The sequence below is a fragment of the Lytechinus pictus genome, chromosome 11, assembly GCF_037042905.1.
Source record: "Lytechinus pictus isolate F3 Inbred chromosome 11, Lp3.0, whole genome shotgun sequence".
Lineage (NCBI taxonomy): Eukaryota > Metazoa > Echinodermata > Echinoidea > Temnopleuroida > Toxopneustidae > Lytechinus > Lytechinus pictus.
The window spans coordinates 15,907,172-15,933,546 of NC_087255.1; the positions used below are offsets into that span (position 1 = coordinate 15,907,172).

General features: G+C 34.3%; 1 protein-coding gene across 2 annotated transcripts in view; it reads right to left on the reverse strand.

Annotated features, from left to right (window-relative positions):
• Positions 1-26,375, reverse strand: part of LOC129270881 (uncharacterized) — an 88,135-nt gene that overhangs the window by 46,672 nt on the left and 15,088 nt on the right. For both annotated transcript variants that reach the window (XM_064106862.1, XM_064106861.1), the window contains exons 11-39: positions 25,962-26,201; positions 25,475-25,714; positions 24,657-24,896; positions 24,206-24,445; positions 23,379-23,618; positions 22,088-22,327; positions 20,780-21,019; positions 20,330-20,569; positions 19,031-19,270; positions 18,207-18,446; positions 16,915-17,154; positions 15,608-15,847; positions 15,158-15,397; positions 13,859-14,098; positions 13,408-13,647; positions 12,971-13,210; positions 12,153-12,392; positions 11,705-11,944; positions 10,426-10,665; positions 9,980-10,219; positions 9,161-9,400; positions 8,715-8,954; positions 7,896-8,135; positions 7,452-7,691; positions 7,031-7,270; positions 5,380-5,619; positions 2,478-2,669; positions 1,322-1,567; positions 515-739 (exon numbers count right to left, since the gene is read on the reverse strand). In XM_064106862.1, coding sequence (XP_063962932.1) covers positions 515-739; positions 1,322-1,567; positions 2,478-2,669; positions 5,380-5,619; positions 7,031-7,270; positions 7,452-7,691; positions 7,896-8,135; positions 8,715-8,954; positions 9,161-9,400; positions 9,980-10,219; positions 10,426-10,665; positions 11,705-11,944; positions 12,153-12,392; positions 12,971-13,210; positions 13,408-13,647; positions 13,859-14,098; positions 15,158-15,397; positions 15,608-15,847; positions 16,915-17,154; positions 18,207-18,446; positions 19,031-19,270; positions 20,330-20,569; positions 20,780-21,019; positions 22,088-22,327; positions 23,379-23,618; positions 24,206-24,445; positions 24,657-24,896; positions 25,475-25,714; positions 25,962-26,201 — 6,903 coding nt within the window. The remainder of the gene's footprint in view (positions 1-514; positions 740-1,321; positions 1,568-2,477; positions 2,670-5,379; positions 5,620-7,030; positions 7,271-7,451; positions 7,692-7,895; positions 8,136-8,714; positions 8,955-9,160; positions 9,401-9,979; positions 10,220-10,425; positions 10,666-11,704; positions 11,945-12,152; positions 12,393-12,970; positions 13,211-13,407; positions 13,648-13,858; positions 14,099-15,157; positions 15,398-15,607; positions 15,848-16,914; positions 17,155-18,206; positions 18,447-19,030; positions 19,271-20,329; positions 20,570-20,779; positions 21,020-22,087; positions 22,328-23,378; positions 23,619-24,205; positions 24,446-24,656; positions 24,897-25,474; positions 25,715-25,961; positions 26,202-26,375) is intronic.

Here is a 26,375-nt window from a genome sequence, read left to right on the forward strand (position 1 = left end):
ATTTTAGCACATTCTCGACAAGAATACTGATGAATGTAAAACGTCGAACGCAGGACTGAAGAGTCTTGGAGATTAAGGGTCTTAACCAATGGTTTCAGCGTTGTTTCGTGTTAATTGTTAGGAACTACAAACTAATTTATATATCTACAGACAAAGCTCATGCAGTTGCCTGTTGCCTATTTACAATATAAATTGCTCTCTTTATGGTTTGATTCAAATTGCATGAATGTATGATTACTTTGTGCAATGACAGCAATATATATTACCAAACTTTAGACACTAATATCACATTATTTCACTCTATTTGCAAACATTATTTGGAAAACAGTAAACAATATGGGATTAATTTACCTAGAAATACAGACTAATCGAACGAACCCAGATCATAAAGTTCTACGATTAATTTATAAGAATAAACTAATTTGTTTTTATTCAAATTCTCTATTCTATACATCAATCGAACTTGATCAATGGATCACGTAATATGGCAAAGTGACAGCTTTCGTTTACTTACATTCACAGGTTGGTAGACTGTCTGAGAGCCCATCCTCAAGACACGAAACGCTTTCATTGCCTATGAGATTATACCCGACGTCGCACCCGAAGATACACGTTGTGTTGACTGTGATCATGCTCTCACCGAAGCACTGTTCCTCAGGAGAAATATCAAATTCTTGGTTTGTTGCCGATAGAGCCGTAAGATACTCGGATGGATATGACGTCACATTGCAAGTATATGCTAAGGCAAAATAACGGAAAGGGAGAATTAAACTTGTATTGGATTAAATAGGTTAGTTTCGAATGGATAAACCATGAAATAAGGTCGGATCGAATCTATGGCGAGATGTCGCCAGATGAGCAGTTGCCTTGTCTGAAAACTTATCAAAAGCGTAAGATTAAGTACAATTTCAACCTTGCGCATATAAGTCTCCTAAAAAAATCCCCTTAAAGCTTACTATGAGCATGAAAAAGCGTAATTATCATAAGTGTGATATTTATATGATTCTAGACCTAATATATTAACAAAATTGATGTTGTAGAATGCCAAAAATTAAATTGGAGGACTCGGTGATGCTCAACGTGAATTCACCATGTACATTTTATATAAATTGCATTTTATAAAGCACATAAAACATGGCTTTCATTTTCTCTTAAACAAGTGCATACATATAGCGATAGTGTGTATTACAGCAATCATTTGTTTATTAAATGTCTTGCGCGTAAGCGCCGTGGTCGAGGAGCGAGCCCCTGACTTAGTGGGATTTTGATCGATACAATGGAAGGGATCATCAGAAAACCAAGTGATAATGAGGGCACTTACGAAAAACTGACAAAGTAAAGCTGCAGTTGTAGTCAGGATGATCAGTTATTGACACCACACCTTCCAGCACAGAAGGCACGCTCACTCCGATAAAGGCAATGTTTAGCGTGGGAACGTACGAGGCCATCTCGCCTCCTACAACGGTCTCCAGTGAGTATTGGGTAGGCTCCTCAACGAACCAAATCACGACGACTGTCGAAAGTGGCGAGAGCTGAAAAATATCTTCACAGGTTGGCTCTAACAAAGCTGTAGACGAGTCGGAAGAAATGGCATTGTAAGGAAACATCTATGTTTGTAGAATCCTTATTAACAGTTATAGAGTACTACTAGCGCTGCCCGAAATTAATTATAAAACTGAACTTTTCAAATCATTGGTCGTATAGAAAATAAAATGTTAATATATGCAGTTCGAACTTAACCTCAATAATCCAATATATTTACACCAATGGTTAATGGATATAGTTAATCTTTTTATGATTGTTTGACTGCATTGATGTAACAAATTGGCTAAAATTCAGCTGTTATAATTCGAATTAAAATGTTTCGATTTTTTTTCTCTTGAAATCCAAGAACCAACCGATAAGGAAACCATCGCATTCAACCAGTAAGATTTCAATAATACACCCCCGCATGATAACGGCTAAACAAAATGTGACACTAAAAATTTTGAATCATTTAACACTCGATAATAATTGTTTTCCCTTCAGGTTTAATTTCCAAGTTAGATTTGAAGATATAAACCTGTGAAAGAATCACTTTCTTCTTTCATTCGTTGGTAACCCTAGTAGAGAAAAGGTTTCCTATAAGAATATTTACGTGCTCCGGAACATTATTAAATGGATATAAGGAACCTAATAATGTTTAAGGTAATTTAAAGCTTTTTAGGAAACCTTAAAGGTTCCAAATACGGCACAAGCATTAAACCCTCTAAAATCCCCTGTTATCTAACAGTATATACATGTACTGTTAAACTTATTTTCTTCGCCATTAACACCATTCTCACCTCCCAACGATCTCAAATCTGTATCGACTTTGGTATAATTTAGTGAGTAAAAACAAACAAACACGCAAAGCATTTATACACCTTTCAAAAATACAGCTCCCAGAAAAGCTGCATTAATCACAATCCTACCTCGCCTACATAATACACACTTACGTTCCACATATACGTAGAAGATACATTGCTCCTCTTCTCTAGTGACAAGTACTGGTGTGGAACCTTGCATAAAAACTGAGCCGTTTTGCGGAGATGTCACCACACCAACCCCGATCGACAGTAGGACAACGGTGGCCGTCTCGGAGAATGGATCTACGATGGTCGATATATTCTCCGGGCAGAATAGGTGATCTGAGGGAAACAGGGGGGGGGCATATTTTAATCATTAGATGTTAAGATGCTGCGGACATTAAATGATGTTGCATTCCACTCCTATTCTTCTCCTGTCTCGCTTTCCATCTTCACTCATTATTTTTTTAGTATAGTCTTCTTCTCCTTCTCGGGTCACTACACAAGTCCTGTCCGGTGGAGGGTACAACATAGGGGCCAAAGAAGGAGCGTTCACGTCGCATTCCCTGTCAGGAATTCATCATACGAATACTTCTACTACAATACACAACTCCTACTAGTTATTATAGTGTGAATGGGCCCATAATATTTGTATTTCATTCATGATTTATTGACCAATACCCTTTATAACCAAGGGATATATCAAAGAAAAGGGAAGATGCTATTATCCGAGGGGTCCACATTCTACAAGCTTCGCTTCTCAATGGAATTCTCCACCCCACATCTTCGGGCACAGCCAGGTATATAGAGCTATATGCATACTTTGATTTTCTATTACAATTATAATCCTCCTAAAAAAAATGATCATAGTTATGAAAATGTAGTTTTGGTGCATATATTGTAGTCCTACTTTAAATATCTTATTTACTCATGATGCTTGTTTGTATGGATTTTGTATTTCATTTGTTATACACTACTCAAAAAAAGTTAAGGACCACTTTTTAATGTGTGTATACAATTTTCAAACCGGGTGTTGTATTTCTAGAAATACCCGAATATGGCTGTCTTGAATCTCCTCACACACCCTGTAACAATTTCACACATGGGTGGTTTCAGTTGTTGCATGATGTCTCTCGCATTATTGCATATCCTGAAAAGTGGGCCCATTGTGAAGTGGTACAAATGTGGATTCAAATGCATTTTCTGTCTTTAGTCTCTACAATCAACAAATTGCTGACAACAGCAATGCCAAGATACAGCTGTCCAGGATGCCATCAAACACAAGGAAATCAATTTCACACATGCAGTTCTTTCATGTCTCTTGCATCATTGCAATGCGCCCGTACAAAAGTGGCTTCCAAAGCATTTTCTGTCTTTAGTCTCTACAATCAACAACTTGCTGACAATAGCAATGCCAAGATACAGCTGTCCAGAATGCCATCAAACACAATGACATCAATTTCACACATGCAGTTCTTTCATGATGTCTCTGGCATCATTGCAGTGGGCCATAAGACAAGTGTCTTCCAAAGCATTTTCCGTCTTTAGTCTGTACAATCAACAACTTGCCTACAACAGCAATGCCAAGACACCACCTAAGTGAAACAGATGTAGCCAGAGCACTAGGGATGCTGGAAGCTGGCCTCAGTCAGCGAAGAGTAGCCAGAATGATGGGCGTGTCACACAGTGTCGTTAGCAGAGCAAATCAAAGACACCGAGAGACAGGGCTATACTCCGAGAGACCCCGCAGTGGCCGACCAGTTTCGACAACCCCTAGAGATGATCGCTACTTGACGAATCTCAGCCTCCGCAACCGCTTTCACAGTGCACGCCGCCTCAACAATGACTTCGCTGCAGCAACTGGAGTGATTGTTTCCACTCAAACAATCCGTAACCGACTTCACAGAGCCAATATGCATGCCAGACGGCCAGCTCAGTGTGTCCCACTCACCCCTGCTCACAGAAGAATTCGTCTCAACTGGGCCCGGGAGCATGTCAGATGGACCAGACAGCAATGGCGTAGAGTTCTGTTCACAGATGAGAGCAGATTTTCCCTTGACCACAATGATGGACGTTCGAGAGTCTGGAGGCGACCAGGAGAGAGATTTGCAGACCCCTGTATTGCAGAACATGACCGTTATGGGGGAGGCAGCGTCATGGTGTGGGGAGGCATCACCTACGCCAACCGTACTCGTCTCTACGTGGTCCCAGGGGGAGCAATGACAGGAGTGAGGTACAGGGATGAGGTCCTTGAACATATAGTGGTGCCATTTGCAGAAAATGTGGGACAAAACATCATTTTCATGGATGACAATGCCCGTGCCCACCGAGCTAGGGTGGTGACCGAGTTCCTTGAGGGCCAGGGGATTGAGCGTATGGAGTGGCCAGCGAGGTCCCCGGACTTAAACCCGATAGAGCACGTCTGGGACATGATGGGGAGGAGTCTCGAGCAGCTCGAAGCCCATCCACTTGGACTGCAGCAGCTGGGTGTGGCTCTGGAGGCTGCATGGGATGCACTGGACGTCAGAGACATCAATCGCCTCATCAGCTCCATGAGACAGCGCTGTGAAACCGTTATTGCTGCAGGAGGTGGTCACACTCGTTACTGAACTGCCTGAAAGACACTCAGACATTCGTTTTTACCACTTCATGTCGGTAGCTGATACCCCTCGGGGCCCACTTTTCAGGATGTGCAGTGATGCGAGAGACATTGTGCAACAACTGAAACCACCCATGCGTGAAATTGATTACAGCGTGTTTAAGGACATTTAGGACAGTTGTACTGAGGTATTTCCAGAAATAAAACACCTTGTATAAAATCTTTATGTACGTTTTAAAAAGTGGTCCTTAACTTTTTTTGAGTAGTGTATATAAGAAAAAGAAATATTATTGGATTTTAAAAGGTTGAGCCCAAGGAGGAAATCTAGGATTAACCAAGTAGTCTCGGAACAGTAAAACAATAAACGCACAACATAAAAAAGGTTTACTTTTGTAGTTTACGAACTTTTAACTTATAACATTCAAACATTTTGTTTTTGATGAAGTTTCTCACCTATTACTGTCACGATCAAACTACAGCTGCCTGTGTTTCCTGCAGTATCTGTCGAAGTACAATTTACAATGGTGTCCCCTACTACGAAATCATCTTCAGATGAAGGAATGCAATACGCAGAGACATCAGTATCAACGTTATCAGTTGCACTTGAATTCAGCATGACGAAGGATGAAAAATTGAATCCAACATCCGAAATAGCAGATATGTTTGGGCAGTTAAGAACAGGAGCTTCATCATCTGCCATTAAAAAGGATTGGGAATATATAGGGTAAATGACAATTTTACTTAGGCTACATACAAATATCTGAATTGAAGGAAATATTCAAGAATTTACGAAGTTATCTCTACATTATTCCAAATTTAAATTACATGCCCCGTGTACAAACGAATAAATTGCCACCTTTCGCAATCCTCATGGACGCTAATATTAGGGTCCTCTAACACAAAAGTTAACGCTTCATCATACACTTGATTTTTAAGATTGATTGTACATTATAGTCAATAGAATCAAACGTAGAAAACTGCTCTACAATCAATGCTAAGATGTGTGTTACAAGGGGGTTACAGGCCCTACAGATCTGCTTTTCGTGTGCAAAATTCTTTCTCGCGACACCCGCGCGCCATACATGCATGTATTACGACTAATGTCTAGAGATATTCGAAATGCAGGACCTAAAATAGAATATGACATGGATAAGAAAGTGGTTTTCAAACAAATCGAGTACATATTGAGTGAGGAAAAACTTACTAAATTAAGGCTTAGATATACATCATTACAATCCATCGAATCGATATTGCATTTAATGTGGATTATTGGTGGATGACTGGCAATTGATTCCATGGGTCAGATCACCTCTCCAGCCGAACCCATTTTGCATGCGTTGATATGTACACAGCGTATGCAATACGTTTGAACGCGCGGGTTTCTTTTGTTTTTTGTTCACTCCTTCTACACAAACGATACGCCTCTAGCACACGATGTAAAGGGTATTATGTTTTACTTTCCCCAGAAATGGGGGGTTAGATTCAAATTCCGGGGGGACCACTTCCATTGATGAGTGGATACCAGGCACGACCATGGGGTTTCGAAAAGTACCCTAAACAAGGGAAGCAAGTCTTTTCCAGATTGTGAAAATGCATCTTTTAACAATTATTTGGCTTGTGAAACCCTACAAGTATTGGAAATATATTCCTTTTTTCAGTATTTTAATCATCGTTTTTGACACCTTTATAAAGTTACATAGGCCTATACGTAACGTACTTACCCACTCTTTCCTTTTTTACGCGTTGTTACGCCTGGTAGCCACTCTTCAATGAAAGTGGGCCCCCCGGGCGGCCTCTCGAGCTCTGGGAGGAACCAAATGTGGATTTGGAAAGTATTCCTAAATCGGATATATCGCTGTTACCATAGTAGCAACCAGAATTTTGCACGCGAAACGCAAATTGAATGTTTCGATCCAGATGCGAAACGAAAAAAAATCTCATGTCACACAATTTGCATTGCAGGATAGAGTTTTAAGACTATGACGACGGACCCAAAAAACTCTTCCAAAATCAACTAACGTCGTAAATAAGCGTTCGCGTTCTTCCAACGAAAGGTCAGGACTGATAGATTTAGAACTTAGTTTCTTTAAAACATATTTCTCACCAATTACTGTCACGACCAAACTACAGCTTCCGGTGTTTCCTGAAGTATCTGTCGAAGTACAGTTTACAGTGGTGTCCCCTACCAGGAAATTATTGAAAGATGAAGGAATGCAATCTACGGAGACATTAGCATCAACGTTGTCAGTTGCAGTTGAATTCAGCATTACAGTAGATGACAAACTCAATCCAGTATCAGTAGTCGAAGTGATATTGAGACAGTTGAGGACAGGAGCTTCGTCATCTGGATAAGGATAAGATTGGGGATATTAATGTTTATTAAACTTCAGTTTCGTGTAGACATCTCATTTCAAGATGATGTACCAAGCTATCTCAATACAAATATAAACTAAAAATAAATGCCATTATATCCAAACAAACTATATTATACTTGCAATCAGGGTTATGGAAAAGACTCTTCTCACCTATTACTGTCAGGACAAAACTACAGCTTCCCGTGTTTCCTGCAGTATCTGTAGAAGTGCAATTGACGGTGGTGTCCCCTACTATGAAATCGTCTTCAGATGAAGGAATGCAATCCAAAGAGACATCAATATCAACATTGTCAGTTGCAGTTGAATTCAAGATGACGGAAGATGAAAAATTGAATCCAGTATCGGTAGTCGAAGTAATATTTGGACAGTCAAGTATAGGAGCTTCGTCATCTGGAAAAAAAAAGATTGTGTAAAATTTGCATAATTTCCATATTCAAAAATTTGTTACCTTTAAACGTATGACTAAAATATGATATGCTTTCAGTTTCAACGATATCTCAATAGTTGTAAAAATATAGAATGAATAAATCCTGCAGAGAAAAAATGAACAATGTTTAACTTCGAAAAAGGGTTTACGAATAAGACAATTCTCACCTAACACTGTCACTATCAAAATACAGCTTCCGGTGTTTCCTGCAGTATCTGTCGAAGTACAATTTACGACGGTGTCCCCTACTACGAAATCATCTTCAGATGAGGGAATGCAATCCGCAGATACTTCAGTGTCAACGTTGTCAGTTGCAGTTGAATTCAAGATGACGGAAGATGAAAAATTGACTCCAGTATCGGTAGTCGAAGTAATATTCGGACAGTTGAGTATAGGAGCTTCGTCATCTGGAAACAAAAGAGGATTGGAACAATTTTGGATAATTCCATATTAAAACTTCAGCTACCTGTTAATATATCATTTCATTCATTTATTTCGAATTCTCATATAAAAACATACAATGTACAATTTGAATAGAAAGAAAACAATGTATATAGCTGAAGATACAGAAAACCAAAGAAAATGTTCTTTGATGGGGGTTATTTATTGCTCCTAATGTTCTTTTCTATAGGACAAAGACTATATTTATATGTGTATGAGCACAGTTTCCCTCAAGCAATTGTGCAGGAAGATAAATGCGGTAAAATTGTTGCATTATAAATATATAAGATTTGACGTGGTTTAAAATCGCTTATTAAAAAAAAACACTAATAGCACAAAATATTTTTTGCAGAATTACATTTACATGATCAGGTTTCCATCAAGACAGATTTCGAATAAGATCATTGTAGAAATTTGTAATGTGCTTTTATTCAATATGATATTTTTTTCACGTTATCACAATATTAATGAAAATTGAGAATTAAAGCTCTTGATGAAAAGAAAAGAACGATAAAGAAGAGGTTTACGAATAAGACAATTCTCACCTAATACTGTTACGATCAAACTACAGCTTCCAGTGTTTCCTGCAGTATCTGTCGAAGTACAATTTACAGTGGTGTCCCCTACTACGAAGTCATCTTCAGATGAAGGAATGCAATACGCAGAGACTTCAGTGTCAACGTTGTCAGTTGCAGTTGAATTCAAAATGACGGAAGATAAAACATTGAATCCAGTATCGGTAGTCGAAGTAATATTTGGACAGTTAAGTATAGGAGCTTCGTCATCTGGAAAAAAAAGAAGATTGTGTAAATTTGGCATAATTTGAATATTCAAAAATTTGTTACCTTCAAACGTATGACTAAAATATGACATACTTTGAGTTTCAACGATATCACAATATTTGTATAAAATAAAGAATGAATAGTTGCTGCAGAGAAAAAAAAACAATGCTTAACTTCGAAAAAAGGTTTACGAATAAGACAATTTTTACCTATTACTGACACGATTAAAATACAGCTTCCGGTGTTTCCTGCAGTATCTGTCGAAGTACAATTTACGATGGTGTTCCCTACTACGAAATCATCTTCAGATGAAGGAATGCAATCCGCAGAGACTTCAGTGTCAACGTTGTCAGTTGCAGTTGAATTCAAGATGACGGAAGATGAAAAATTGACTCCAGTATCGGTAGTCGAAGTAATATTCGGACAGTTGAGTATAGGAGCTTCGTCATCTGGAAACAAAAGAGGATTGGGACAATTTTGGATAATTCCATATTAAAACTTCAGCTACCTGTTAATATATCATTTCATTCATTTATTTCGAATTCTCATATAAAAACATACAATGTACAATTTGAATAGAAAGAAAACAATGTATATAGCTGAAGATACAGAAAACCAAAGAAAATGTTCTTTGATGGGGGTTATTTATTGCTCCTAATGTTCTTTTCTATAGGACAAAGACTATATTTATATGTGTATGAGCACAGTTTCCCTCAAGCAATTGTGCAGGAAGATAAATGCGGTAAAATTGTTGCATTATAAATATATAAGATTTGACGTGGTTTAAAATCGCTTATTAAAAAAAAACACTAATAGCACAAAATATTTTTTGCAGAATTACATTTACATGATCAGGTTTCCATCAAGACAGATTTCGAATAAGATCATTGTAGAAATTTGTAATGTGCTTTTATTCAATATGATATTTTTTTCACGTTATCACAATATTAATGAAAATTGAGAATTAAAGCTCTTGATGAAAAGAAAAGAACGATAAAGAAGAGGTTTACGAATAAGACAATTCTCACCTAATACTGTTACGATCAAACTACAGCTTCCAGTGTTTCCTGCAGTATCTGTCGAAGTACAATTTACAGTGGTGTCCCCTACTACGAAGTCATCTTCAGATGAAGGAATGCAATACGCAGAGACTTCAGTGTCAACGTTGTCAGTTGCAGTTGAATTCAAAATGACGGAAGATAAAACATTGAATCCAGTATCGGTAGTCGAAGTAATATTTGGACAGTTAAGTATAGGAGCTTCGTCATCTGGAAAAAAAAGAAGATTGTGTAAATTTGGCATAATTTGAATATTCAAAAATTTGTTACCTTCAAACGTATGACTAAAATATGACATACTTTGAGTTTCAACGATATCACAATATTTGTATAAAATAAAGAATGAATAGTTGCTGCAGAGAAAAAAAAACAATGCTTAACTTCGAAAAAAGGTTTACGAATAAGACAATTTTTACCTATTACTGACACGATTAAAATACAGCTTCCGGTGTTTCCTGCAGTATCTGTCGAAGTACAATTTACGATGGTGTTCCCTACTACGAAATCATCTTCAGATGAAGGAATGCAATCCGCAGAGACTTCAGTGTCAACGTTGTCAGTTGCAGTTGAATTCAAGATGACGGAAGATGAAAAATTGAATCCAGTATCGGTAGTCGAAGTAATATTCGGACAGTTGAGTATAGGAGCTTCGTCATCTTGAAAAAAAGAGGATTGGGACAATTTTGGATAATTCCATATTAAAACTTCAGCTACCTGTAAATATATAATTTCATTCATTTATTTCGAATTATCATATAAAAACATACAACGTACAATTTAAATGGAAATAAAACAATGTATATAGCTGAAGATACAGAAAAAAAAGGCATTGACAATAGAGAATAAGTGAGAATATGGGGGAGCCAGCATATAGGCCAATTGCCTTTCTCAGGCTGGGCTCCTGAAACCATAAAGAGAGAGAATTAAATATAAAAATCTAAGTATGTGGCTTGGTGGTTAGGCAGTTGCAACTTATTTTTCTTATTTATTTATAAGCATAAGGTATTTTGTTTAGCTTTTTTTAAGATGCAAGAGATTTCTATGTTTTTATTTCTTTAGGTATTTTGTTCCATAAAATAACTCCAGCATATTGTACATATTTTCTGGAAAATTCATAATTTAAGAAGGCAAATAGAAATCGGTAGATTGTCTCGTTGAAAGTCAATTTGAAATAATTTATTAATATAGGAGAAAGCAATTGGTGCTCAAACATATACATAAAACATATTATTTGTAAATTGTAAATATCAAAGATTTTAAGAACGTTAAATTTGTAGTATAGTGGTCCATAAAATGTTCTTTGATGGGAGTTATTTATTGCTCCTAATGTTCTTTTATATAGAACAAAGACTCTATTTAAATGTGTATGAGCACAGTTTCCCCCAAGTCATTGTGCAGGAAGATAAATGTGGTAAAATTTATGCATAATAAATATATAAAATTTGACGTGGTTTAAAATCGCTAATTCAAAAAAAACCAATAGCACATAATATTTTTTGGAGAACTACATTTACATGAACAGGTTTTCATCAAGACTGATTTCCAATAAGATCATTGTAGAAATTTGTAATGTGCTTTTATTCAATATTATATTTTTTTCAGGTTATCACAATATTAATGAAAATTGAGAATTAAAGCTCTTGATGAAAAGAAAAGAACGATAAAGAAGAGGTTTACGAATAAGACAATTCTCACCTAATACTGTTACGATCAAACTACAGCTTCCAGTGTTTCCTGCAGTATCTGTCGAAGTACAATTTACAGTGGTGTCCCCTACTACGAAGTCATCTTCAGATGAAGGAATGCAATACGCAGAGACTTCAGTGTCAACGATGTCAGTTGCAGTTGAATTCAAGATGACGGAAGATGAAAAATTGAATCCACTATCGGTAGTCGAAGTAATATTTGGACAGTTAAGTATAGGACCTTCGTCATCTGGAAAAAAAAAAGAAGATTGTGTAAATTTTGCTGATTTGAATATTCAAAAATTTGTTACCTTCAAACGTATGACTAAAATATGACATACTTTGAGTTTCAACGATATCTCAATATTTGTAAAAAATAAAGAATGAATAGATGCTGCAGAGAAAAAATGAACAATGCTTAACTTCTAAAAAAGGTTTACGAATAAGACAATTCTCACCTATTACTGTCACGATCAAAATACAGCTTCCGGTGTTTCCTGCAGTATCTGTCGAATTACAATTTACGATGGTGTCCCCTACTACGAAATCATCTTCAGATGAGGGAATGCAATCCGCAGAGACTTCAGTGTCAACGTTGTCAGTTGCAGTTGAATTCAAGATGACGGAAGATGAAAAATTGAATCCAGTATTGGTAGTCGAAGTAATATTCGGACAGTTAAGTATAGGAGCTTCGTCATCTGGAAAAAAAGAGGATTGGGACAATTTAGAATAATTCCATATTAAAACTTCAGCTACCTGTTAATATATCATTTCATTCATTTATTTCGAATTCTGATATAAAAACATACAATGTACAATTTGAATAGAAAGAAAACAATGTATATAGCTGAAGATACAGAAAACCAAAGAAAATGTTCTTTGATGGGGGTTATTTATTGCTCCTAATGTTCTTTTCTATAGGACAAAGACTATATTTAAATGTGTATGAGCACAGTTTCCCCTAGGTCATTGTGCAGGAATATAAATGCGGTAAAATTGTTGCATTATAAATATATAAAATTTGACGTGGTTTAAAATCGCTTATTAAAAAAAAACACTAATAGCACAAAATACTTTTTGCAGAATTACATTTACATGATCAGGTTTTCATCAAGACAGATTTCGAATAAGATCATTGTAGAAATTTGTAATGTGCTTTTATTCAATATGATATTTTTTTCATGTTATCACAATATTAATGAAAATTGAGAATTAAAGCTCTTGATGAAAAGAAAAGAACGATAAAGAATAGGTTTACGAATAAGACAATTCTCACCTAATACTGTTACGATCAAACTACAGCTTCCAGTGTTTCCTGCAGTATCTGTCGAAGTACAATTTACAGTGGTGTCCCCTACTACGAAGTCATCTTCAGATGAAGAAATGCAATACGCAGAGACGTCAGTGTCAACGTTGTCAGTTGCAGTTGAATTCAAGATGACGGAAGATGAAAAATTGAATCCAGTTTCGGTAGTCGAAGTAATATTTGGACAGTTAAGTATAGGAGCTTCGTCATCTGGAGAAAAAAAAGAAGATTGTGTAAATTTTGCATAATTTGAATATTCAAAAATGTGTTACCTTCAAACGTATGACTAAAATATGACATACTTTGAGTTTCAACGATATCTCAATATTTGTATAAAATAAAGAATGAATAGTTGCTGCAGAGAAAAAAAAATGCGAAAAAAGGTTTACGAATAAGACAATTCTCACCTATTACTGTCGCGATCAAAATACAGCTTCCGGTGTTTCCTGCAGTATCTGTCGAAGTACAATTTACGATGGTGTCCCCTACTACGAAGTCATCTTCAGATGAAGGAATGCAATACGCAGAGACTTCCGTGTCAACGTTGTCAGTTGCAGTTGAATTCAAGATGACGGAAGAGGAAAAATTGAATCCAGTATCGGTAGTCGAAGTAATATTTGGACAGTTAAGTACAGGAGCTTCGTCATCTGGAAGAAAAAAGAAGAAGATTGTGTAAATTTGGCATAATTTGAATATTCAAAAATTTGTTACCTTCAAACGTATGACTAAAATATGACATACTTTGAGTTTCAACGATATCTCAATATTTGTATAAAATAAAGAATGAATAGTTGCTGCAGAGAAAAAAAAAACAATGCTTAACTTCGAAAAAAGGTTTACGAATAAGACAATTCTCACCTATTACTGTCATGATCAAAATACAGCTTCCGGTGTTTCCTGCAGTATCTGTCGAAGTACAATTTACGATGGTGTTCCCTACTACGAAATCATATTCAGATGAAGGAATGCAATCCGCAGAGACTTCAGTGTCAACGTTGTCAGTTGCAGTTGAATTCAAGATGACGGAAGATGAAAAATTGAATCCAGTATCGGTAGTCGAAGTAATATTCGGACAGTTGAGTATAGGAGCTTCGTCATCTGGAAAAAAAAGAGGATTGGGACAATTTTGGATAATTCCATATTAAAACTTCAGCTACCTGTAAATATATAATTTCATTCATTTATTTCGAATTATCATATAAAAACATACAACGTACAATTTAAATGGAAATAAAACAATGTATATAGCTGAAGATACGAAAAAACAAAGGCATTGACAATAGAGAATACGTGAGAATATGGGGGAGCCAGCATATAGGCCAATGGCCTTTCTCAGGCTGGGCTCCTGAAACCATAAAGAGAGAGAGTTAACTATAAAAATCTAAGTATGTGGCTTGGTGGTTAGGCAGTTGCAACTTATTTTTCTTATTTATTTATAAGCATAAGGTATTTTGTTTAGCTTTTTTTTAAGAGGCAAGAGATTTCTATGTTTTTATTTCTTTAGGTATTTTGTTCCATAAAATAACTCCAGCATATTGTACATATTTTCTGGAAAATTCGTAATTTAAGAAGGCAAATAGAAATCGGTAGATTGTCTCGTTGAATAAGAATGGACTTTTTAAGTCAATTTGAAATAATTTATTAATATAGGAGAAAGCAATTGGTGCTCAAACATATACATAAAACATATTATTTGTAAATTGTAAATATCAAAGATTTTAAGAACGTTAAATTTGTAGTATAGTGGTCCATAAAATGTTCTTTGATGGGAGTTATTTATTGCTCCTAATGTTCTTTTATATAGAACAAAGACTCTATTTAAATGTGTATGAGCACAGTTTCCCCCAAGTCATTGTGCAGGAAGATAAATGTGGTAAAATTGTTGCATAATAAATATATAAAATTTGACGTGGTTTAAAATCGCTAATTCAAAAAACACCAATAGCACATAATATTTTTTGGAGAACTACATTTACATGAACAGGTTTTCATCAAGACTGATTTCCAATAAGATCATTGTAGAAATTTGTAATGTGCTTTTATTCAATATGATATTTTTTTCATGTTATCACAATATTAATGAAAATTGAGAATTAAAGCTCTTGATGAAAAGAAAAGAACGATAAAGAAGAGGTTTACGAATAAGACAATTCTCACCTAATACTGTCACGATCAAAATACAGCTTCCAGTGTTTCCTGCAGTATCTGTCGAAGTACAATTTACAGTGGTGTCCCCTACTACGAAGTCATCTTCAGATGAAGGAATGCAATACGCAGAGACTTCAGTGTCAACGTTGTCAGTTGCAGTTGAATTCAAGATGACGGAAGATGAAAAATTGAATCCAGTATCGGTAGTCGAAGTAATATTTGGACAGTTAAGTATAGGAGCCTCGTCATCTGAAATATAAAAAAGATTGTGTAAATTTTCCTTAATTGAATATTCAAAAAGTTGTTACCTTTAAACGCATAATTAAAATATGACATACTTTGAGTTTCAACGAAATCTCAATATTTGTAAAAAAAAAAAAAAAGAATAAATAGATGCTGCAAAGAAAAAATGAACAATTCTTAACTTCGAAAAAGGTTTACGAATAAGACAATTCTCACCTATTACTGTCACGATCAAAATACAACTTCCGGTGTTTCCTGCAGTATCTGTCGAAGTACAATTTACGATGGTGTCCCCTACTACGAAATCATCTTCAGATGAAGGAATGCAATCCGCAGAGACTTCGGTGTCAACGTTGTCAGTTGCAGTTGAATTCAAGATGACGGAAGATGAAAAATTGAATCCAGTGTCGGTAGTCGAAGTAATATTCGGACAGTTGAGTACAGGAGCTTCATCATCTGGAAAAAAAGAGGATTGGGACAATTTTGGATAATTCCATATTAAAACTTCAGCTACCTGTAAATATATCATTTCATTCATTTCTTTCGAATTCTCATATAAAAAACATACAACGTTCAATTTAAATAGAAAGAATACAATGTATATAGCTGAAGATACAGAAAAGCAAAGGCATTGACAATAGAGAATAAGTGAGGATATGGGGGAGCCAGCATATAGGCCAATTGCCTTTCTCAGGCTGGGCTTCCGAAACCATAAAGAGAGAGAATTAACTTAACAAATCTAAGTATGTGGCTTGGTGGTAAGGCAATTGCAACTTATTTCTCTTATTTATTTATAAGCATGAGGTAGTTTGTTAGGTTGTTTTTTTAAGAGGCGAGAGATGGCCATGTTTTTATTTCTTTAGGTATTTTGTTCCATAAAATAACTCCAGCATATTGTACAGATTTTCTCGAAGATTCATCGTTAACGAGGCAAATATAAATCGCTAGATTGTCTTGTTGAATATGAATGGACTTTTTAAGTCGATTTAAGATATTTTCTAAATAGAGGAGGAAGCAAATGGTGCTCAAACATATACATAAAACATGTTATTTGTAAATTGTAAATATCAAAGGTTTTAAGAACGTTAAATTTGTAGTATAGTGGTCCAGAAAATATTCTTTGATGGGAGATATTTATTGCTCCTAATGTTCTTTTCAATAGAACAAGGACTCTATTTAAATGTGTATGAGCACAGTTTCCAACAAGTCATTGTGCAGGAAGATAAATGTGGTAAAATTGTTGCATTATAAATATATAAAATTTGACGTGGTTTAAAATCGCTTATTAAAAAAAAACACCAATAGCACAAAATATTTTTTGGAGAACTACATTTACATGATCAGGTTTTCATTAAGACAGATTTCCTATAAGATCATTGTAGAAATTTGCAATGTGCTTTTATTAAATATCATATTTTTGTTCATGTTATCTAAATATTAATGATAAATTGAGAATAAATTAAAGTTCTTGATGAAAAAATAAGAACGATAGAGAAGAGGTTTACGAATAAGAAAATTCTCACCTAATACCGTTACGATCAAACTACAGCTTCCAGTGTTTCCTGCAGTATCTGTCGAAGTACAATTTACAATGGTGTTCCCTACTACGAAATCATCTTCAGATGAAGGAATGCAATCCGCAGAGACTTCAGTGTCAACGTTGTCAGTTGCAGTTGAATTCAAGATGACGGAAGATGAATAATTGAATCCAGTATCGGTAGTCGAAGTAATATTCGGACAGTTGAGTATAGGAGCTTCGTCATCTGGAAAAAAGAGGATTGGGACAATTTTGGATAATTCCATATTAAAACTTCAGCTACCTGTAAATATATAATTTCATTCATGTATTTCAAATTCTCATATAAAAACATACAACATACAATTTAAATAGAAATAAAACAATGTATATAGCTGAAGATACGAAAAAACAAAGGCATTGACAATAGAGAATAAGTGAGAATATGAGGGAGCCAGCATATAGGCCGACGGCCTTTCTAAGGCTGGGCTCCCGAAACCATAGAGAGAATTAACTATAAAAATCTAAGTATACTATGTGGCTTGGTGGTTAGGCAGTTGAAGCTTTTTTTTCTTATTTATTTCATAAGCATATGGTATTTTGTTTTAACTTTTTTTCAAAAAAGTGAGAGATGGCCATGTTTTTATTTCTTTTAGGTATTTTGTTCCATAAAATAACTTCAGCATATTGTACAGATTTTCTGGAAGATTCATCGTTTAACAAGGCAAATATAAATCGCTAGATTGTCTCGTTAAATATGAATGGACTTTTTAAGTTGATTTAAAAGAAGCAACTGGTGCTCAAACAAATACATAAAACATGTTATTTGTAAATTGTAAATGTCAAAGATTTTAAGAACGTTAAATTTGTGGTATAGTGGTCCAGAAAATGTTCTTTGATGGGAGTTATTTATAGCTCCTAATGTTCTTTTCTATAGAACAAAGACTCTATTTGAATGTGTATGAGCACAGTTTCCCCCAAGTCATTGTGCAGGAAGATAAATGTGGTAAAAGTGTTGCATTATAAATATATAAAATTTGACGTGGTTTAAAATCGCTTGTTGAAACAAAATCGCCAATAGCACAAAATATTTTTTGTACAATTACATTTACATGATCAGGTTTTCATCAAGACAGATTTCCAATAAGATCATTGTAAAAATTTGTAGTGCTATTTTACTCAATATAATATATTTTATTTTCATGTTCTCTCAAAATCTTTATAAAAAAAAGAAATTAAAGCTATTGATGAGAAGAAAAGAACGATAGAGAAGAGGTTTACGAATAAGACAATTCTCACCTATTACGGTTACGATCAAACTACAGCTTCCAGTGTTTCCTGCAGTATCTGTCGAAGTACAATTTACAATGGTGTCCCCTACTACGAAATCATCTTCAGATGAAGGAATGCAATCCGCAGAGACTTCAGTGTCAACGTTGTCAGTTGCAGTTGAATTCAAGATGACGGAAGATGAAAAATTGAATCCAGTATCGGTAGTCGAAGTAATATTCGGACAGTTGAGTATAGGAGCCTCGTCATCTGGAAAAAAAGAGGATTGGGACAATTTAGGATAATTCCATATTAATACTTCACCTACCTGTTAATATATCATTTCATTCATTTATTTCGAATTCTCATATAAAAACATACAATGTACAATTTGAATAGAAAGAAAACAATGTATACAGCTGAAGATACAGAAAACCAAAGAAAATGTTCTTTGATGGGGGTTATTTATTGCTCCTAATGTTCTTTTCTATAGGACAAAGACTATATTTGAATGTGTATGAGCACAGTTTCCCCTAGGTCATTGTGCAGGAAGATGAATGTGGTAAAATTGTTGCATTATAAATATATAAAATTTGACGTGGTTTAAAATCGCTTATTAAAAAAAAACACCAATAGCACAAAATATTTTTTGGAGAATTACATTTACATGATCAGGTTTTCATTAAGACAGATTTCCTATAAGATCATTGTAGAAATTTGCAATGTGCTTTTATTAAATATCATATTTTTGTTCATGTTATCTAAATATTAATGATAAATTGAGAATAAATTAAAGTTCTTGATGAAAAAATAAGAACGATAGAGAAGAGGTTTACGAATAAGAAAATTCTCACCTAATACCGTTACGATCAAACTACAGCTTCCAGTGTTTCCTGCAGTATCTGTCGAAGTACAATTTACAATGGTGTTCCCTACTACGAAATCATCTTCAGATGAAGGAATGCAGTCCGCAGAGACTTCAGTGTCAACGTTGTCAGTTGCAGTTGAATTCAAGATGACGGAAGATGAATAATTGAATCCAGTATCGGTAGTCGAAGTAATATTCGGACAGTTGAGTATAGGAGCTTCGTCATCTGGAAAAAAAAGAGGATTGGGACAATTTTGGATAATTCCATATTAAAACTTCAGCTACCTGTAAATATATAATTTCATTCATTTATTTCGAATTATCATATAAAAACATACAACGTACAATTTGAATGGAAATAAAACAATGTATATAGCTGAAGATACGAAAAAACAAAGGCATTGACAATAGAGAATAAGTGAGAATATGGGGGAGCCAGCATATAGGCCAATGGCCTTTCTCAGGCTGGGCTCCTGAAACCATAAAGAGAGAGAGTTAACTATAAAAATCTAAGTATGTGGCTTGGTGGTTAGGCAGTTGCAACTTATTTTTCTTATTTATTTATAAGCATAAGGTATTTTGTTTAGCTTTTTTTTAAGAGGCAAGAGATTTCTATGTTTTTATTTCTTTAGGTATTTTGTTCCATAAAATAACTCCAGCATATTGTACATATTTTCTGGAAAATTCGTAATTTAAGAAGGCAAATAGAAATCGGTAGATTGTCTCGTTGAATAAGAATGGACTTTTTAAGTCAATTTGAAATAATTTATTAATATAGGAGAAAGCAATTGGTGCTCAAACATATACATAAAACATATTATTTGTAAATTGTAAATATCAAAGATTTTAAGAACGTTAAATTTGTAGTATAGTGGTCCATAAAATGTTCTTTGATGGGAGTTATTTATTGCTCCTAATGTTCTTTTATATAGAACAAAGACTCTATTTAAATGTGTATGAGCACAGTTTCCCCCAAGTCATTGTGCAGGAAGATAAATGTGGTAAAATTGTTGCATAATAAATATATAAAATTTGACGTGGTTTAAAATCGCTAATTCAAAAAACACCAATAGCACATAATATTTTTTGGAGAACTACATTTACATGAACAGGTTTTCATCAAGACTGATTTCCAATAAGATCATTGTAGAAATTTGTAATGTGCTTTTATTCAATTTGATATTTTTTTCATGTTATCACAATATTAATGAAAATTGAGAATTAAAGCTCTTGATGAAAAGAAAAGAACGATAAAGAAGAGGTTTACGAATAAGACAATTCTCACCTAATACTGTCACGATCAAAATACAGCTTCCAGTGTTTCCTGCAGTATCTGTCGAATGACAATTTACAGTGGTGTCCCCTACTACGAAGTCATCTTCAGATGAAGGAATGCAATACGCAGAGACTTCAGTGTCAACGTTGTCAGTTGCAGTTGAATTCAAGATGACGGAAGATGAAAAATTGAATCCAGTATCGGTAGTCGAAGTAATATTTGGACAGTTAAGTATAGGAGCCTCGTCATCTGAAATATAAAAAAGATTGTGTAAATTTTGCATAATTTGAATATTCAAAAAGTTGTTACCTTTAAACGCATAATTAAAATATGACATACTTTGAGTTTCAACGAAATCTCAATATTTGTTTTAAAAAAAAAAAGAATAAATAGATGCTGCAAAGAAAAAATGAACAATTCTTAACTTCGAAAAAGGTTTACGAATAAGACAATTCTCACCTATTACTGTCACGATCAAAATACAACTTCCGGTGTTTCCTGCAGTATCTGTCGAAGTACAATTTACGATGGTGTCCCCTACTACGAAATCATCTTCAGATGAAGGAATGCAATCCGCAGAGACTTCGGTGTCAACGTTGTCAGTTGCAGTTGAATTCAAGATGACGGAAGATGAAAAATTGAATCCAGTGTCGGTAGTCGAAGTAATATTCGGACAGTTGAGTACAGGAGCTTCATCATCTGGAAAAAAAGAGGATTGGGACAATTTTGGATAATTCCATATTAAAACTTCAGCTACCTGTAAATATATCATTTCATTCATTTCTTTCGAATTCTCATATAAAAAAACATACAACGTTCAATTTAAATAGAAAGAATACAATGTATATAGCTGAAGATACAGAAAAGCAAAGGCATTGACAATAGAGAATAAGTGAGGATATGGGGGAGCCAGCATATAGGCCAATTGCCTTTCTCAGGCTGGGCTTCCGAAACCATAAAGAGAGAGAATTAACTTTACAAATCTAAGTATGTGGCTTGGTGGTAAGGCAATTGCAACTTATTTCTCTTATTTATTTATAAGCATGAGGTAGTTTGTTAGGTTGTTTTTTTAAGAGGCGAGAGATGGCCATGTTTTTATTTCTTTAGGTATTTTGTTCCATAAAATAACTCCAGCATATTGTACAGATTTTCTCGAAGATTCATCGTTAACGAGGCAAATATAAATCGCTAGATTGTCTTGTTGAATATGAATGGACTTTTTAAGTCGATTTAAGATATTTTCTAAATAGAGGAGGAAGCAAATGGTGCTCAAACATATACATAAAACATGTTATTTGTAAATTGTAAATATCAAAGGTTTTAAGAACGTTAAATTTGTAGTATAGTGGTCCAGAAAATATTCTTTGATGGGAGATATTTATTGCTCCTAATGTTCTTTTCAATAGAACAAGGACTCTATTTAAATGTGTATGAGCACAGTTTCCCACAAGTCATTGTGCAGGAAGATAAATGTGGTAAAATTGTTGCATTATAAATATATGAAATTTGACGTGGTTTAAAATCGCTTATTAAAAAAAAACACCAATAGCACAAAATATTTTTTGGAGAATTACATTTACATGATCAGGTTTTCATTAAGACAGATTTCCTATAAGATCATTGTAGAAATTTGCAATGTGCTTTTATTAAATATCATATTTTTGTTCATGTTATCTAAATATTAATGATAAATTGAGAATAAATTAAAGTTCTTGATGAAAAAATAAGAACGATAGAGAAGAGGTTTACGAATAAGAAAATTCTCACCTAATACCGTTACGATCAAACTACAGCTTCCAGTGTTTCCTGCAGTATCTGTCGAAGTACAATTTACAATGGTGTTCCCTACTACGAAATCATCTTCAAATGAAGGAATGCAATCCGCAGAGACTTCAGTGTCAACGTTGTCAGTTGCAGTTGAATTCAAGATGACGGAAGATGAATAATTGAATCCAGTATCGGTAGTCGAAGTAATATTCGGACAGTTGAGTATAGGAGCTTCGTCATCTGGAAAAAAGAGGATTGGGACAATTTTGGATAATTCCATATTAAAACTTCAGCTACCTGTAAATATATCATTTCATTCATGTATTTCAAATTCTCATATAAAACATACAACATACAATTTAAATAGAAATAAAACAATGTATATAGCTGAAGATACGAAAAAACAAAGGCATTGACAATAGAGAATAAGTGAGAATATGAGGGAGCCAGCATATAGGCCGACGGCCTTTCTAAGGCTGGGCTCCCGAAACCATAGAGAGAATTAACTATAAAAATCTAAGTATACTATGTGGCTTGGTGGTTAGGCAGTTGAAGTTTTTTTTTCTTATTTATTTCATAAGCATATGGTATTTTGTTTTAACTTTTTTTCAAAAAAGTGAGAGATGGCCATGTTTTTATTTCTTTTAGGTATTTTGTTCCATAAAATAACTTCAGCATATTGTACAGATTTTCTGGAAGATTCATCGTTTAACAAGGCAAATATAAATCGCTAGATTGTCTCGTTAAATATGAATGGACTTTTTAAGTTGATTTAAAAGAAGCAACTGGTGCTCAAACAAATACATAAAACATGTTATTTGTAAATTGTAAATGTCAAAGATTTTAAGAACGTTAAATTTGTGGTATAGTGGTCCAGAAAATGTTCTTTGATGGGAGTTATTTATAGCTCCTAATGTTCTTTTCTATAGAACAAAGACTCTATTTGAATGTGTATGAGCACAGTTTCCCCCAAGTCATTGTGCAGGAAGATAAATGTGGTAAAAGTGTTGCATTATAAATATATAAAATTTGACGTGGTTTAAAATCGCTTGTTGAAACAAAAACGCCAATAGCACAAAATATTTTTTGTACAATTACATTTACATGATCAGGTTTTCATCAAGACAGATTTCCAATAAGATCATTGTAAAAATTTGTAGTGTTATTTTACTCAATATAATATATTTTATTTTCATGTTCTCTCAAAATCATTATAAAAAAAAGAAATTAAAGCTATTGATGAGAAGAAAAGAACGATAGAGAAGAGGTTTACGAATAAGACAATTCTCACCTATTACGGTTACGATCAAACTACAGCTTCCAGTGTTTCCTGCAGTATCTGTCGAAGTACAATTTACAATGGTGTCCCCTACTACGAAATCATCTACAGATGAAGGAATGCAATCCGCAGAGACTTCAGTGTCAACGTTGTCAGTTGCAGTTGAATTCAAGATGACGGAAGATGAAAAATTGAATCCAGTATCGGTAGTCGAAGTAATATTCGGACAGTTGAGTATAGGAGCCTCGTCATCTGGAAAAAAAGAGGATTGGGACAATTTAGGATAATTCCATATTAAAACTTCACCTACCTGTTAATATATCATTTCATTCATTTATTTCGAATTCTCATATAAAAACATACAATGTACAATTTGAATAGAAAGAAAACAATGTATACAGCTGAAGATACAGAAAACCAAAGAAAATGTTCTTTGATGGGGGTTATTTATTGCTCCTAATGTTCTTTTCTATAGGACAAAGACTATATTTGAATGTGTATGAGCACAGTTTCCCCTAGGTCATTGTGCAGGTAGATGAATGTGGTAAAATTGTTGCATTATAAATGTATAAAATTTGACGTGGTTTAAAATCGCTTATTCAAAATATAACACCAATAGCACAAAATATTTTTTGTAGAATTACGCTTACATGAACAGGTTTTCATCAAGACTGATTTCCAATAAGATCATTGCAGATATTTGTAATGTGCTTTTATTCAATATGATATTTTTTATTTTCATGTTATCTCAATATCATTGGAAATTGAGAATAAATTAAAACTATTGATGAGAAGAAAAGTACGTTCGAGAAGATGTTTACTAATAAGAAAAATCTCACCTAATACTGTCACGATCAAACTACAGCTTCCAGTATTTCCTGCAGTATCTGTCGAAGTACAATTTACAATGGTGTTCCCTACTACGAAGTCATCTTCAGATGAAGGAATGCAATACGTAGAGACTTCAGTGTCAACGTTGTCAGTTCCAGTCGAATTCAAGATGACGGAAGATGAAAAATTGAATCCAGTATCGGTTGTCAAAGTAATATTTGGACAGTTAAGTATAGGAGCTTCGTCATCTGAAAAAAAAGAATGTTTGTGTAAATTTTGCATAATTTGAATATTCAAAAATTTGTTACCTTTAAACGTATGATTAAAATATGACATACTCTGAGTTTGAACGATATATCAATATTTGTAAAAAAAAAATAAAGAATGAAAAGATGCTGCAGAGAAAAAATAAACAATGCTTAATTTCGAAAAAAGGTTTACAAATAAGACAATTCTCACCTATTACTGTCACGATCAAAATACAGCTTCCGGTGTTTCCTGCAGTATCTGTCGAAGTACAATTTACGATGGTGTCCCCTACTACGAAATCATCTTCAGATAAAGGAATGCAATCCGCAGAGACTTCAGTGTCAACGTTGTCAGTTGCAGTTGAATTCAAGATGACGGAAGATGAAAAATTGAATCCAGTATCGGTAGTCGAAGTAATATTCGGACAGTTGAGTATAGGAGCTTCGTCATCTGGAAAAAAAAGAGGATTGGGACAATTTAGGATAATTCCATATTAAAACTTCAGCTACCTGTAAATATATCATTTCATTCATTTATTTCGAATTCTCATATAAAAACATACAACGTACAATTTGAATAGAAAGAAAACAATGTATATAGCTGAAGATACAGAAAACCAAAGAAAATGTTCTTTGATGGGAGTTATTTATTGCTCCTAATGTTCTTTTATATAGAACAAAGACTCTATTTAAATGTGCATGAGCACAGTTTCCCCCAAGTCATTGTGCAGGAAGATAAATGTGGTAAAATTGTTGCATTATAAATATATAAAATTTGACATGGTTTAAAGTCGCTTATTCAAATAACACAAATAGCTTAAAATATTTTTTGGTAAATTACATTTACATGATCAGGTTTTCATCAAGACAGATTTCCAATAAGATCATTGTAAAAATTTGTAATGTGCTTTTATTCAATATGATATTTTTTTTCATGTTATCTCAATATTAATGAAAATTGAGAAATAAAGCTCTTGATGAAAAGAAAAGAACGATAGAGAAGAGTTTTACGTATAAGACAATTCTCACCTAATACTGTTACGATCAAACTACAGCTTCCAGTGTTTCCTGCAGTATCTGTCGAAGTACAATTTACAATGGTGTCCCCTACTACGAAGTCATCTTCAGATGAAGGAATGCAATACGCAGAGACGTCAGTGTCGACGTTGTCAGTTGCAGTTGAATTCAAGATGACAGACGATGAAAAATTGAATCCAGTATCGGTAGTCGAAGTAATATTTGGACAGTTGAGTATAGGAGCTTTGTCATCTGGAAAAAAAAATTGGATTATGATATTCTTGGTCGAAGATATATTTGGGCAGTGAAGTTCAGAAGTTTCGTTATCTGGAAAAATAAATGATTTCGTAAATCAGATGTAAACATCTGATTTTAAAATGATATTCTTATGTACAAAAGGTAATCTCATTATTACTCCAAATTTAGAACAATAAACACTCCCACGTTGAACGAAAATATTATTTTTTGAAAAGATTCTTATAAATAAGACAATTCTCACCTTTTACTGTCACTACCAAACTACAGCTTCCGGTGTTTCCTGCAGTATCTGTCGAAGTACAATTTACGATGGTGTCCCCTACTAGGAAATTATTGAATGATGAAGGAATGCAATCCGCAGAGACATTACCATCAACGTTGTCAGCTGCAGTTGAATGCAGCATAACGGAAGTTGAAAAATTGAATCCAGCCTCCGTGGTCGAAGATATATTTGGACAGTTAAGAATAGGGGCTTCATTATCTGTAATGAAAAATAAATATTTGAAAAATTACAGATCAATGCTTATATTTTCCTTGAGCTACCTGAAAACATCTGATTTCTGGATTAATCCTCTGTCCTCTGTTTTCCAAAGGTCAAGATGCTTCCACTAGGACAACATCACAACAAGTGCTTTACAATCTAAAAGGATTTTGG